Consider the following 16424-nt stretch of genomic DNA (forward strand, 5'->3'; position numbering starts at 1 on the left):
AGATGACACGACACACCAAACCATCACAGACTGCAGAAACGTCAAATTGAAAACTTAACTTTTAATCTTCCTAGGACTTTGATTTTCAAATCAAATGCAAAATTTACTTTCTAAGACTTTTCTACCAACAGTCCCTCTCTTTCACCTTGGCCCAGGTTAAAAGCTTCTGACCTTGTCTCGTGTCTTGACATTAGGAATGCGGTAGTTGTTGCCCTTTTCTTTAAGACGTCTGTCCATGGTGACTTTTGATGCAGTGACACCAGCCTCTGTCCAAGTTCTTGAAACAACATTTCTTAACAATCCTCTCTGTTGTGTAGGCACTTTTTCCTACCACATTGTCCCGTTTCAGACAACTTCCCATTAATATGTTTTGATATATGGCTCTTTCAATCTAGCTTAGCACACGTAACCACAATCATGGGGGAGACTGCTGACCTGACAGTTGTCCAGTAGATGATCAACACCCTCCACATCCTTACCCACATCCTTTGTGGGTAAGGATGTGGAGGGTGTTGATCATCTACTGGACAACTGTCAGGTCAGCAGTCTCCCCCATGATTGTGGTTACGTGTGCTAAGCTAGATTGAAAGATAGGCAGTATTTATGCAGTTTAAATAGTAATTTCCTCAAATTCAAAATTAAATTAACAATTTGAGATACAGGAATTTCTGATTGTCATAAAACCGTAAGCTATACTGGTCAAAATAAAGGTGTGAAACTTCACATGTAATGAATATGAAATGACAAGTAACTTTTTTCCATAATAATTTTTTTTTTTTTTGAGATGCACTATTAACTTCTGCAAAAAAGTAAAGAAAGGCAAACATAATTGATTTTCTAACAAGAAATTGTAGGTATTATCAAATATTTCCATGTTTTTTTGCCCTTTGACATAATTTGTAACTAGTTTTCTTTAAATTGTCAGTGCTCCAGAATATTTTTTACCGTGACTTCCACTGAAAGTTAAGAAGGTTTTTCTTTCCTTCTCCCATGAAGTTGCAGTTTTGCAGATGCAAAGTGTTTGCGTGACAGCAACGATAAATGTGTCATGGAATGCAATAATAAAAAATACAACAGTTTTGCAACATGTCTTTTATTCAGGAACAGATTTTGCACAACACTAGTTTTGACCTACTTCATTTTTTTATTCAACAATAAAAAAAATCTCAAACAGTAAACTAACATAAATATTGCAAAAGAACCACCAGAACTGATCTTTATTTGAAACACGTCACACACAACAAGCTGAAAAGTGAAGTGAATTGGCTAGCCTTACAGACTACTTCCTACTTCTTGGTTGTGAACCTTCACCCATGTTTGTATGCCCTGATCCTGTTAATATTGCATGAATTATCTTCACTTCATTGAAATGGAACCTAAATTGGAACAGCACAAAGATGGCAAGCAGATATGAAGGGCATGTTTATATTAATGTCTAGCTAGGTAAGAGAAAAGCATCAAGGAACATATCAGGACAAAAGCATGTTCTAGATGATGTGCTTCCTGTGTGAGGAGGTCCTGCTCACCAGTTTAGCTTACTATGTGATCAAAAAAATCAACAACAACCTTGTCTACACAGCTCACATGCTTACACTGGCATTCATCCACATGTAATGGTATTACATGATTGATTTACCTACAGAAGAACCATTAGTCTAAAGTCTAAAATGAACAAATTAAAGGCAAGTGCCTCTCCAGGAAAACCTTTTGGAAGTAAATAAATATCTCACTGGGCAAGCATGTTTTTTAAAAAAGAGGCTGATGTTTTAATTGTATTCATACAGTAATATTTATGCATCCCAATTCTTACAGCATATGCATTTGTCAAATGGCAGCAAGCAACCATTTAATTTATTTTAATCCAGGATCCTTTCTCAACTTCCCTAGGAGAAGGCCTATTGCGCTCTTAAAAAAAAAAAGCAGGTAACATTTTTTTATGAAAGGTAAGGCATGAGGAGTGTTTTGCTTATTTTCTCTATTTTATTTTTACCTTCTTCCATTTCAAGTGATTAATCAGATCTAATTCATTTTCTCATTTAACTAAGGGATGTGATGTTGGAACGGCCACCAGGGGGCACCACTATACGCCTTCCAGCTGGCCTGATTGGGGCTTCTTCAGGCCCTGTGAAGGAAAAATGAAGAAATGAGGAGATGATTAGTATATTCCCAGTAACATTTACGAGTGTTCATTTTGATGCTTTTGAAAGGCTTCAGAAGAATAAATGAACAACATTGCATAATTTAATCGGCATTTAAATTAAAGCTAATGTTGAAAAATTGTTCTTGCCTACTGTTATATGTTAAATCGCTGGTCTGTGGTGATCCTAGTTATTTGCTGGGGTTTCTGTACACTCTGGATTACAGTGCTAGTGTAAACCTCAGTAAATTAAGACCTAAAGTGATGAACAGTGTGTCCCTCTTGGTATCACCTTTGATGTAAATGGGACAATCCAACATTCAGTTTTTATCTTTGGTTTAATGTGGCTTACTTAAAATTAGTGTGAGGTTTACTCTTACATGGAGTAGGTCATGTTTAGGATACAGTCTTTGTCCAGATGTCCCAGACAGCCCTCATGTCAAGTATCTGCTTTCTCTCTATTAATCCCATGCAGTAATGTAAAAATTAGTGGTGCAAGATCAACCCTGAATGAGTGTTCGTTCTTGATGTTACAAAGACATCATTACTTCCCCTTACACTTCTGCTACGGATCCCTGCATAGACTAATCTGTCCTAGACATTGTATGTTAAGGTGAAATTCGCTACTGGTAAGGGCATTAAAGGAAATTACACTCACCTTACTCAATACATGCTTGACATAAAATTATTTTGCAAAGTGAATATTGTGCAGCTAATGCCTGCCCTGTATCAAGCGATGTCGTACATGATACATGGACGGCGATTCTCTGGAGTGAAATGAGACCTTGATGTCATGCATGAAACCAATCAGAGCAGAGCTAAACTGGACTGAACTGAAAACTATAGTTAACACTTCACTATACACAAAAGTATTACTTCTTGGCTTTATGCATTAATACTTGCATTTATTCTACTATTAGGCACTACTATTCTTGGGCAAATTAAATACACAAATACACAAGGTGCCTTCAGAGCCGTCGGTCGGCACTCAATATCTGTGTGCCAAATCTAAAAACTATGTGAGTTTATTCAGTACAGATTGTGTAGTGTGATTAACAACGACCAAGGACAGAAAATCTGTAAAAATAAATAAATAAATTGTGTGTGGGGTCTTACATGTTCAACATCAGTTACGATTTTTTACGAAGTTGTCTATGAACTATGTTAGGTAGCTAAGATCGGAGAAAAACAGATACTGTTGGATCAAACATTCAGAAACCAATTGTTTTTCCATTTCACACTGTTTTCTTTCTCATGAGGTTTAAGGTACATGGTTAAATGCATGACATTTATATGCATTGTATCAAGCCAGTTGGATTCTATCAGACTGATTTCTAAAGTGTTTGAAACAGGAGAACTTTTAGAATCTTTTTGCAGGCAGACTTGTGGAATAGCATCCTTACTCCAGACCCGGTCCTTGGAGGAATCACTGTCTCCGTGTTTAGCTTGTTCTTTCTGCTTTCTACCACTTTCTAGCGCTTTTCCTCGTAACTGCTTTTAGATTGTGTTTACAGTCCACAGGTTTATCAAAAAGACAAAACAAAAAGCGGAGTACCCCACAACAACAACTTTATTTCGGTGCCTAAATCAGCTGAAAGCGGTAAGTTTGTATTTTATTAAGGCTGTTGCTGGGCTTTTTGAGTGTGAGAAGTGTGGCATGTTTAGTCTAGACCCTTTTCCCACCGCTAGTGATAATGATAGTGTTTGCGCTAAATGTGAGTTAGTTAGCTCTCTGGTGGAAAGGGTGGACCAGTTAGAGGTGTGCATCATGGGGTTACTGAAGGATAGAGAGCAAGAGTCACTGGTAGCAGCCCCCGTTGCCTCAGGGAGAGCTAGCACCCCCCACCCCTCCGGCGTTAGAGCCCTCACAGCGGGGCGAATGGGTGACGTCTCGGCGGCATAGCCGGAAAGCTAAGGCTAATGCTAGCGCAAAGGCCGAAGTTAGCCCACCGGAACACCACGCTCCCTCCCCCCGATTCGCGTGTCAAACAGGTTTGCCCCGCTCAGCGAAACATCCGCTGAGGAGCCTGTTCACAGTACTCTGGTAATAGGAGACTCTCTTGTTCGACACGTGAAGATAGCTAGTCCTTTAGGGGCTCCAGCAGTAACCTTTAGCTGTTTACCGGGAGCCAGAGCGCCGGACATTAGCGGCAACCTTAAGCGGCTAGCAAACAGGAGATATTCGAGGATAGTGATTCATGTAGGGGCCAATGATATTCGTCTGCGGCAGTCAGAAGTTACAAAGGATAATATTAAAGAGGTGGTTAAACTGGCCCAGACGATGTCCGATGCCGTAATTTGCTCTGGTCCCATCCCAATGAGGCCTACAGCCGACTCACAGCGCTGAACCGCTGGATGTCCAAGTGGTGTTCCGAAAATCATGTGGGCTTCATAGATAATTGGTTAAAGTTTGAGGGCAAGCCTGGTTTTTTAGGTAGGGATGGTGTCCACCCCACGCGGGAGGGTGCTGCCTTACTTTCGTGCAGCATAGCTCATAGTCTGCTAGTTAGTCGGCAGAGGAGTGTAAAAGGCTGCTGACAATCCAGAGCCGAGACCAGGCCGCAGACAGACCGGCTAAACCGACCGTCTGCGAGCTGCTTTGAGGAGTCACCCAGGTTTCACTGTATTGAGACTGTGTCTGTGCCCCGAATTAAAGTGTTAAAATCTCTCATTTCAACGATAACAGCAGCACCTCAGACCTAAAGCTCGGTCTACTTAACATTAGATCACTATCCTCAAAAGCAGTGATCGTAAATGAAATGATATGTGATCAGAAACTAGATGTTTTCTGCCTAACCGAAACCTGGATTAGACCTGATCAATATATAGCACTAAATGAAGCCACCCCCGCAGGCTATAAATATGTACATAGCCCTAGATTATCAGGCAGAGGAGGTGGAGTATGTATAATCTATCAGAATACACTAGAGATTATTCAAAAACACTGTAACACCTTCACCTCTTTTGAGTTTATCTACATTAATATATCAAATCCGGCCACAAATAAAAATGTTTTCTCACTGATTAATATTTATAGGCCTCCAGGGCCCTACTCTGAATTTTTAAAAGAATTTAGTAATTTTGCTGCAGACTTGGCAGTGTGCAGCAACAAAGTTATAATAGTAGGAGATTTTAATATTCACTTTGAAAAAGCAGACGATCCATTAACAAAGGCGTTTGTATCAATTTTAGATTCTGTTGGCATTATACAAAACGTAACTGGACCCACACATTACTGTAATCATACCCTAGATTTAGTCCTGACCCTGGGTGTTAGCATTGATCAGCTAAATATTCTACCTCAAAGCTCAGTAATATCAGACCATTATCTAATCTCCTTTGAGCTACATCTAAGGCAAAATGTTAATTCTTCTCCCCAACACTGCCTAAAGCGCACAATAACACCAATGACAGCTGTACAGTTTACTAAAAATCTCCCACCCCTATCGACCTTAGCTTACACTCCATCAGACCAAACGGAGCTCGTTAAATTAACAAACGATCTAGAGAATACCCTTCGATCAACCTTAGACAAAGTAGCACCGTTCAAAAATAAAATGATGAGGCAAAAAAGGCTCGCACCGTGGTACAGTGATCATACTCGTACTTTAAAACAAACAGTGCGGAAACTAGAGCGTAAATGGCGGACGACCAAACTAGAGGTGTTCAACTCTGCGTGGAAGGACAGCCTTAGTCAATATAGAAAGGCACTCACTAAAGCTCGCTCAGTGTATCTGGCCTCGCTGATCGAGAAAAACAAAAACAATCCCAGAATTCTTTTTAATGAGATCTCTAAACTTACTAAAAGCCAGGCAGATACTCAACCCCAGATCCCAACATCTTTAACCAGTCATGTTTTTATGGACTATTTTAATAATAAAATAGAAAATATTAGACAACAAATCCAACCCTGCTTATTAAATCAAACATGGCAACATGTACACTCGACCCGATTCCCTCTAAATTGCTAAAAGAAATTCTCCCAATTATAATCGGACCTCTTTTAACAATTGTAAATTCATCCCTTAGCCTTGGGCATGTACCCCAAACCCTTAAAATAGCAGTTATAAAACCTTTAATCAAGAAACCAAATCTTGATCCTAACGTATTATCTAATTATAGACCCATCTCAAACTTAACATTTGTATCAAAGATATTAGAAAAAGCTGTGGCCCAACAACTCTGCTTATACCTGAGTAAAAATTACATGTATGAGAAATTCCAGTCTGGATTTAGACTCAATCACAGCACAGAGACAGCCCTAGTGAAGATTACGAATGATCTCCTTCTTGCCTCTGATCAAGGCTACGTATCTTTATTAGTCCTACTAGACCTTAGTGCAACCTTTGATACAATAGATCATACTATATTACTAGAAAGATTAGAGAAAATGGTTGGAATCACAGGGACAGCCCTATCATGGTTCCAATCATATCTAACGGGACGCTTTCAATTTGTAAAGATAAAAGATTTATCTTCAAACTACGCAGAAGTAAGATATGGAGTTCCGCAAGGCTCAATTGTAGGACCGCTATTATTTACATTATACATGTTACCACTGGGATCAGTTATAAGCAGACATGGCGTTAATTTCCATTTCTATGCAGATGACACACAGCTCTATATATCAGCCAAACCTGACGATAAATTTAGATTACAGAAAATGGAGGACTGTGTAAAGGATATAAAACTCTGGATGTCACATAACTTCCTTCTCCTCAACAGTGACAAAACCGAAGTTCTCCTTTTAGGTCCAAAAGACTCTAGAAATAAACTATCAGACTTAATGTTAGACTTAGCGGATTCTTCCATCATTCCTGGTTTAGCAGCTAAAAATCTTGGCGTCACATTCGACTCAGATTTATCATTTAAGCAACATATAGCTAATATTAGTAGAACAGCCTTTATGCAGCTTAGGAACATCTCCAAACTAAGAAACTCCTTATCACTACAAGACGCAGAAAAGCTAGTACACGCTTATATTACCTCAAGGCTAGATTATTGTAACGCACTACTGTCAGGTTGTTCCAGCAGGAACCTCAATAAACTTCAGCTGGTGCAAAATGCTGCAGCCAGGGTCCTTACTAAAACTAGAAAATTTGACCATATCAGTCCAGTTCTATCAGCACTTCATTGGCTCCCAGTTAAATTCCGTATCGAATACAAAATTCTTCTATTAACATATAAGGCCCTACATGGCCTCGCTCCTGAGTACCTGCAGGATCTTATAGTATATTACGAACCATCAAGACTACTTAGATCTCAGGGTGCTGGCCTCTTACTCGTTCCCAAAATTCAGAAAACCTCAGCAGGGGGAAGAGCCTTTTCTTATAAAGCCCCCCAGCTCTGGAATAACCTTCCAGATAATGTTCGGGACTCAGACACAGTCTCAATCTTTAAATCTAAGCTGAAAACTTATATGTTTAGTTTAGCTTTTGGTAATTAATGTTTCTTAGATAAGGGCTGCAGGTCCAGGGGTTCGCGGACCCAGGGAATTGTAGTACACTGAGATGCTGGAGCTGTCGTCTCGCTGCTTACACCCTCAGGTTTGTTGACGGTGGAGCAGATAGATGCTGGTGTTCTCAGGGTACGCCCGTGTCCGTGTTACCTTCTGGCTCTCTCATTTTAATTATGCTGTGATAATCACACCTGCCGGAGTCGTCAGACATACCCAGATGCTGATTCTCAACATTCTCTGCACTCCATAAAATTCCTCTTAGAACTAACTTTTCTCTTTTTACCTTCTTCGAGTAAATGGCCACCCAGCCCGACCTGCTGAAAGATTGCCCGCTGAGGTCCCCTCTACCTGCATCTAACCAGCTGCCACCTACCAGTCCTCTGAGGGAGTTTTTCCTTGCCACTGTCGCCATTGGCTTGCTCACGGGGGTCTTTGACCCTTCATGTTATTCCTTCTTTCTTCTCTGTCTCTGTCCTTTATTAAGTACTAATTATGTAAAGCTGCTTTGTGACGACAACAGTTGTAAAAAGCGCTATACAAATAAATTTGACTTGACTTGACTTGACTTGTGGAACAAAGGCATGACATCACAACAGCTGTATATTAGAAGAGATTATCATGAAGACACATTTTACAAGATAAAACATTGTGCTGCATCACAAAGTTTACAAATTTACATATTAGCCAAAAGTATTTATAAATAGTTTCACAGTTCATTTGTAATGCTCCCAATCTAGTGTGCAACAAGAGTTGTAAAATAGGATGGGAACTAAGCTTTTTGCCCTCCCTTTTAGGGGAATGAGGGAAATACTTTCCAATTTAGATCACTATCCACTTTAAGTGCACCATGCACCATTCTTATAAAATATTGTTTATACCAGTTCTCCCTGCAGAGAACTCTGCAAACTACAGATGTTCAGTATTGAGGTCTTTGTTTCCATGCATAGCTACATACACTGTGTAATCACAAAGACTCTCATCCACTTCCAACAGTGGGACTTGTTCTAATTATATCCATGGTTGGGGTCAACAGACTGTCGGGGTGAAAACCGCATCCTACATTTCAATCTCCATTTCAAAACAAAAGCCTTCTGAAGTAGGAGTGTGCAGGATGTAATTTAAAATAAAAACTAGAGGTGGCGTAATTTATATTTTAAGTTCCAGTTCTGATTTGAAAACATCTAATATCTAATCTCACATTCTTGGTTCTAAAACTACTGTGGGTGTTATCTGGGTGTTTTGGGGACTGGTTAAGGAATTATTTGTTTGAGAACTGGCATACTTTTACAGTCACCATGCATGATTACTACAGATAGATTTCACAGACAAACAAACACTATCTTCAGTTACAAGATTATTATGTTTCTTTTAGTGGCATGTTAATATTTACTGACCCCTGTAAATTGTAACAATTAAATTCATTTCAAAGCTTATAACGTTTCATGTTCCATCAAATAAGTAGAACTTGAGGATAGGTGACAAAACTCAGAAATACCTGCTAGAGTAAATCCAGACTGATGGAGATTTCTGATGGGGGCCTTGGTGGGAGAGCTGCGGGTAGAAGCTGAGGGAGTGCCACACCTGGAGATTGGATTAAAGTCTGAGACAGGTCCATCATACATGCCTCGGGGAACTGCCCTTAACACTGCCAACTGCAAAACCAAACAAGTGTTAAAAAAAGAAAATACATTAGATTAGTTTATTTCAGTTTTAGCATTGTAATTGCTGAAGCAAAGAATTATAAACTTTGCTGATAAACACCTTGTAGCTGGGAATAGTCAAGCCTCTATAGAACTACAAACAATATATTACGAGAAACAGGTCATAGGCAGGAATTTAAAGAGAATGAACCTGTTTAAAAAAAAAAAAGATTTTTTAAAACTTCCTTAGGATTCAACAGGTTCTACTTGGGAAAGCTATGCAGGCACTTCTTCAGTCTCCCATGTAGGTGCGTCTTTAGTCTTCTTGAAACTTGAAATCAGCACTGAAAAACAAACCTGGACAGGCTTTCTGTGTGCCTTTGAATCCTTAAAACTATTCAAGGGTTCAAAGGCACACAGAAAGCCTGGCCAGGTTTGATTTTCAGTGCTGATTTCAAGTGCTTTCCTAAGTAGAACCTGTTGAATCCTAAGGAAGTTTTAAAAATCTTTTTTTTTAAACCAGAATGCAAGAGGATGACTGATCTCGAATTTAGATTTTGTCACTTTCACTGCAGTGTTCTTTGTAGTGGCATTCTGAAGGGTGTGATGGTGTTAGCTTTTTTACCCTGATGTGTTGCTGCCCACTCCATTATTTAGCTTCTTGATAGTGGAATTATAAACCTATAGCACCAAGAGTGTATTTACAGTCTGATACTTCTTTGTAACAAGCTCCCATGAGTTTCAGTATCAGTCACTACCTGAGTTAGCTTTTTTACTGGAATTTTGGAACACTCTGCTTTTTGATGTGCTTTGAGTATGCTTTGGGTTGTTGTTCTGCCCATGACTTCTGATGGAGAAGCTTTCCAACAATGGGCTCTAACTGCGCTAACTCTTTGGTAGTGTTCAGATTTCATAATGCCATGCACACAGCCAAGGCATCCAGTACCAGAAGCAGCCAAACACTGTAGGACCATAAGAGCAGTTTTTTTTATCTAGGATTATGGCTTCCTTGGGTAAGTTTAGTTGCACAAAGACTGTGTTAACTTGAAAATGTAATTTCTATATTGTCAGCACCTTGACACAAAAATAAATTAAAGAATATATATAAAGATACAAGTTGTTCCAATGCAAACAAAGAAATTAACATGTGAATATCAAAACATCTGCAACTGCAAGAAATATCTGGTTTAGGTGATACAGTTTCTGGCCATGACTGTATATTTCTCTGAAGGAGGTTCACTCAAAGCTTTACTTTAGTCAGCTCTTCATTGCTAAAATAATATATACTTTCATGTTCTACATATTTTACAGTTTTGAATTAGTAGTGAAAGGGAAAGAAAATAAACTAAGGCTAAGTACCAAAAAGAACAGACTGTTTGGTATCCTCATCCTCTGCAGTACTTTATAGAAAACCTGTATGCCAGTATATTTTTGGCTGACAGAAAGCCAGGGTCTCTAGCGGAAGAAAAAAAACTCACCTTTTGATTTTTAATTTAATGACTCTTTTCTTGCCGTCATAATGACAAGAGTACAAAGCTTTGGAGGTTGTTTGCGCTGTTTCAGAACTCTTGTGAAGGTTGTGTAAATTGTGAAGGTTCTGTTGGCGAATGCTAAGAGACGACATGGCCCTGAGGGGCAGAAAAGCATCTTTGCTGTTCTGTGAGAGGTCCTGGTTTTAAAAGAGTATGAACTATGAGACAACAAGCCATCTGAGTGAAGTGCTCAGAACCTCTTCTCGGTATAGCCAGTGCATGCCTGTTCTAACCGCATAAAGCCGTATTCAGGACTGAAGACCTTTTTACAATCTATTATTTGTTCTTTCACCTTTTCAGAGCCTTTAACTCTTTGATGCATGAGGACTCGTTGTGTTTGTGAAGGAGACAGTGACATTAGATGGACACTGCTGATGCAGTCATATTGATAGATGTATAGTGGAGGAAAATACCTTAATATAAAAATTAAATAAACTAACTGTTTCAACCCAACTGTTTAATCAGAGTTTCTCTGTCAGTTACCACTACCTTAGGCTCACCTGTTTCCTGGCTTTAACACGCTTGTAAGCAAAATCTGGAAATGGCGAACAAGGGATGAAGCGACCTGAGCCAGACGTGGCCTGCAGCTTCCCATCCTCCAGGACAATCTTGCCCTGGCAGATGACCAGCATGGGAGCACCACGTAGTTCCATGCCCTCAAACACATTATACTCCGCAGCCTAGAGGAGAAAAATCCACATAAGTAATCACAATATATAAGCCTATAGAAGGAACATATGTACACTTACAACTAGAATTTCACTACATTTATACTGAGGCAATGATATGAATAAGCCATTTAAAGCCACTTAACGCAAGCGCCACGATCAACCACCCAAAGTGATACAAAAACAAATGCCTTCTAGCCTTATTGCTTTCTAGCTAATTCAACACACTATACATATTCTGAAGGATATCTGAGGTCAGCTATATTGTAGATAAGAAATAATATATTTTGAAGACATCACAGCAAATTTCAGGTTGTGGTAAATTAGTCAGAAAAGTTTTTTTTTTCCTTTCCACTGTTCGACATCTTGCAGTCTTTTTTATATCTTTTTTATTATGGGTAGTACATAAATTAACTACTGCCAATTGTTATGAATGAAGTCATAGGCAAGCTTCTTCATGGAGTACGTCATGACTGGCTAGGTCAGACAATGAGGGATGAACATGAGAGCCTGCGGGCCGCGGCTCTGGAACTGCTTCGTGAGCCCCTGAATGTCACCCACTAGTTGACCTGTTGCTGCTGGCCTGCCTGTTGCTGCACCAGGTGACCAACGGACTCCAACACACTCTGCAGAGTGTGGTGCTGCTGCCCCAAGATTTTCCCAAGGGCGCGAACAGCCTGATTCAAGACATCCATCCCCGCTGTTCGGGGGTATTAGGCAGAGAATTCTGTCATGACTGGCTAGGTCAGACAATGAGGGATGAACACTCGCAGGGACGGTGCGATGCAAAAGAGTTTATTAACCAAAAACAAGGGGATAACGTAAACTGAAAAGCAGCAAAGTACAGGGCCAAATGAAAAACAAAAACATACATGTGACAACGGAATGTGGGTGAAAAAAACAAACCCACCTGAGGGTGGTGGAAGCTAAGGAGCTAAGCTAGAGCGTGAAACACAGAAGGGGAAGCAGAAACAAAACATAAACCAATTGGCCGCACCAGAGGATAAACAGGGAATAACAAACTGCGCTCGTCAGGCGCTACAGAACTTACTTGACGTAACTAAGGAGCTGTGAGATCAGTCACAGAACCCAGATCGCGACACATGGACAAACCTGAACCTTGGCACGCTCATGAACGGTAAATGTGAGTTGAACAGGTAGCACGAGGAAGTCCCACGGACGTCCTTGTAGAATCTAGAACTAGAAACTTGACCTTGAATCCGAAACAAGACGCCAACACACCAGGATGGCTCAAAATGAATAATTCTCGGCCATGAGTCTACTGAAGCTAGCTCCCTAAATACCACAGCCTCAGGTGAACCAAATCAACGAAACAAAGAACACAAATCAAACACACGTGATGACAACTAAAAACCTGACGTGAAACGTGAACCTGAATGTCAACATAAGAGTCTGTGAACAAAGACGTGAACTTGAACCTTGAACTAAAAGTCATGTTTGCAATTCTTAAATCTGTCCCCCACATCAATTTTATTTTATGCACAGACTAACTTGCTTCTACATGGACAGAAAACTGCTACCCTGAAATAGCAGAGGAGGAGGTCTCCTCATCTATCTGAACAGAGTTGGTGGACTGGATGCAGCAAACAAACAACAAAGACATTTACCTTATTTTTAATTAGAACGGGGGGCATCTTTTTTCCTTTGTTAGAAATGTTGGTGCGACAGCTGATTTGTTACTAAAGATTACAATCACAGTGACACTAAATGTACAGTGCATCCGGAAAGTATTCACAGCGCTTCACTTTTTCCACATTTTGTTAGGTTACAGCCTTATTCCAAATTGTATTAAATTAATCTCTTTCCTCAAAATTCTACACAAAATACCCCATTATGACCATGTGAAAAAAGGTTTCTTGAGAGTTCTGAAAATTTATTAAAAATAAAAAACTAAGAAATCACATTTACGTAAGTATTCACAGCCTTCGCCATGAAGCTCAAAATTGAGCTCAGGTGCATCCTGTTTCTACTGATCATCCTTGAGATGTTTCTACAGCTTAAATGGAGTCCCCCTGTGGTAAATCCAGTTGATTGGACATGATTTGGAAAGGCACACACCTGTCTATATAAGGTCCCACAGTTGACTGCATGTCAGAGCGCAAACACCAAGCATGAAGTCAAAGGAATTGTCTGTAGACCTCCGAGACAAAATAGTCTCGAGGCACAAATCTGGGGAAGGATACAGAAAAATTTCTGCTGCTTTGAAGGTCCCAATGAGCACAGTGGCCTCCATCATCCGTAAATGGAAGAAGTTTGGAACCACCAGGACTCTTCCTAGAGCTGGCCGGCCATCTAAATTGAGCGATCGGGGGAGAAGGGCCTTGGTCAGGGAGGTGACCAAGAACCCGATGGTCACTCTGTCAGAGCTCCAGCGTTCCTCCGTGGAGAGAGGAGAACCTTGCAGAAGGACAACCATCTCTGCAGCAATCCACCAATCAGGCCTGTATGGCAGAGTGGCCAGGCGAAAGCCACTCCTTAGTAAAAGGCACAAGGCAGCCCGTCTGGAATTTGCCAAAAGGCACCTGAAGGACTCTCAGACCATGAGAAACAAAATTGTGCACAGACGTCTCCCATCCAACCTGATGGAGCTTCAGAGGTACTGCAAAGAAGAATGGGCAAAACTGCCTAAAGAGAGGTGTGCCAAGCTTGTGGCATCATATTCAAAAAGACTTGAGGCTGTAGTTGCTGCCAAGGGTGGTTCTACAAAGTATTAAGCAAAGGCTGTGAATACTTATGTAAATATGATTTCTTTGTTTTTTAATTTTAATAAATTTTCAGAACTCTCAAGAAAACTTTTTTCACATGGTCATAATGGGGTATTTTGTGTAGAATTTTGAGGAAAGAGATTAATTTAATACAATTTGGAATAAGGCTGTAACCTAACAAAATGTGGAAAAAGTGAAGCGCTGTGAATACTTTCCGGATGCACTGTACAAAACGAGTAATATAATATGATCAGTTATTAAGGGATAGAGAGCAGGATTTAGCTAACGCTAAAGTCAAAGCTAGGCAACCAGAACACCACTCGCCACTGATTTGCGTGTCAAACTGGTTTGCTCCGGTCAATGAAGCACCAGCTAAGGAACCTGTTAAACCTTTTATATTTAAAACATTTATGCTATGTTACTCTTTTGTCGTATTACTGCTTTGTGACTATCAGTTGTATAAAGTGCTATACAATACAAAACAAACTTAATTTGATCTGACTCTATCATTGGGAACCAAAGCAAGTGTTTGGATAATGTAGTGATTCATTGAACAGACACTACACATCATATCCAGATGCCTTTGCTGAACTACATGAGTGAGTACATTGTCTGCTCTGCTCATGTCTGCCATGCTACATTCGGATTAGACAACAAAGTGGCATTTATAGGAACAGCCTCCCTGCTCCTAGACCAAGGTACATACATACAACAGTTCATTACTAATGACCCTCAGCATATGTGGCAGGGTATACGTTCAACACTTGGCGCTGAATGCAATTAAATAGATATTTCACAGTACTTATTGCCTGTTGAGTATTTTATTGGCAGTCTCAATGGAATTACAAGTACTGTGAAATACTTAAGTGAAAGCATAATATTTATCCTTTTATTGTGTTATGTAATACTTATGTAATATGTTTTTTTCTGTAAACCCATAGAGTAGCACAGCCGGACAGCTATTTTAAATAAAGTTATACTAATACTAAGCTTTACTAATAAAATAATGACACCTGTCATTCCACCACCATGGGCACCACCATAAAGACATCTGCAAACAGTGCAGTTATCAACTCTGTCTTTACTGTATTAGGCAGGGGTACACTTTAATGTAATCTGGAAAAAGTGTTTTTATATTCTCTTGTTTTGGAGCACTCTGCCATGGTGTTGCAGGACACTATACTGAACTGATAAACACTTAAAAAAGCTGACTGCAAATCCTGTTCACAGAGAAAAATGATTGGGCTCATCAAAATGTTCTGTGTCACTCTCTCAGTACATCTCTTATTCACCCACTGTATATTTTGTATATCATATGTGGGTGTCGTGAGACAACAATATGTTGGAGACTCCCACAACTTCTGGGAGAGGTGGGATGTCTGCAAATCACATGCTGACTCAATCATGACTGTCATATACACAGTTTTATACTAAAACTTAATGTACTGTAGTGAGTATGTAATTATCTGTTTTATACATACTTTTGTATTTTACTGTTTGCAGTATACAGGTGTTGGTCATAAAATTAGATTATTATGAAAAAGTTGATTTATTTCAGTAATATTCAAAAAGTGAAACTTGTATATTATACTCATTCATTACACAGTGTTTTCTTTTGTTTTAAATTTTGATGGTTATAACTGACAACAACCTCAAATTCAGGATCTCAAAAAATTTAATATTGTGAAAAGATTCAATATTGAAGAAACCTGGTGCCACACTCTAATCAGCTAATTAACTCAAAACACCTGCAAAGGCCTTTAAATGGTCTCTCAGTCTAGTTCTGTTGGCTACATAATCATGGAGAAGACTGCTGACTTGACAGTTGTCCAAAAGACCATTGACGCCTTGCACAAGGAGGGCAAGACACAAAAGGTCATTGCTAAATGTTCACAGAGCTCTGTGGCCAAGCACATTAATAGAGATGCGAAGGGAAGGAAAAGTCAGTGCTTCAAGAACCACTACGCACAGACGTATGCAAGACATGGGTTTCAGCTGTCGCATTCCTTGTGTCAAGCCACTCACAGGCCCAAATAAGGACTTCCCCCTCGTTTGTGTTCACATGTGGTTTGGTTCCGTCATTTACGTTCATGTGTTTAATTCAGTGTGTCGATTCATGTTCGTTTGGTTCATGTGTTTTTTTGGGATTGGGGGTATGTCAGGAGCTTCAACTCCATGGTTCAATGCCGAATTGTATCATTTGGAACGTCGCTCGAGAGGTTCCCCGTACGACTAGAGGTGTGTTACGATCAGCTTCGGCTCG

The 16424-nt window shown here is 39.8% G+C and overlaps 1 protein-coding gene across 2 annotated transcripts in view; it reads right to left on the reverse strand.

Moving 5' to 3' along the window:
- Window positions 1-1077: 1077 nt before the first annotated feature.
- The window catches only part of dpysl3 (dihydropyrimidinase like 3), a 48619-nt gene continuing 33272 nt past the window's right edge, over window positions 1078-16424 (reverse strand). For both annotated transcript variants that reach the window (XM_072662418.1, XM_072662417.1), the window contains exons 12-14: window positions 11268-11447; window positions 9091-9247; window positions 1078-2122 (exon numbers count right to left, since the gene is read on the reverse strand). In XM_072662418.1, the coding sequence (XP_072518519.1) occupies window positions 2037-2122; window positions 9091-9247; window positions 11268-11447 (423 nt within the window). In that variant the 3' untranslated portion in view covers window positions 1078-2036. The remainder of the gene's footprint in view (window positions 2123-9090; window positions 9248-11267; window positions 11448-16424) is intronic.

This window comes from Salminus brasiliensis, chromosome 18 (genome assembly GCF_030463535.1).
Source record: "Salminus brasiliensis chromosome 18, fSalBra1.hap2, whole genome shotgun sequence".
Classification (NCBI taxonomy): Eukaryota; Metazoa; Chordata; class Actinopteri; order Characiformes; family Bryconidae; genus Salminus; species Salminus brasiliensis.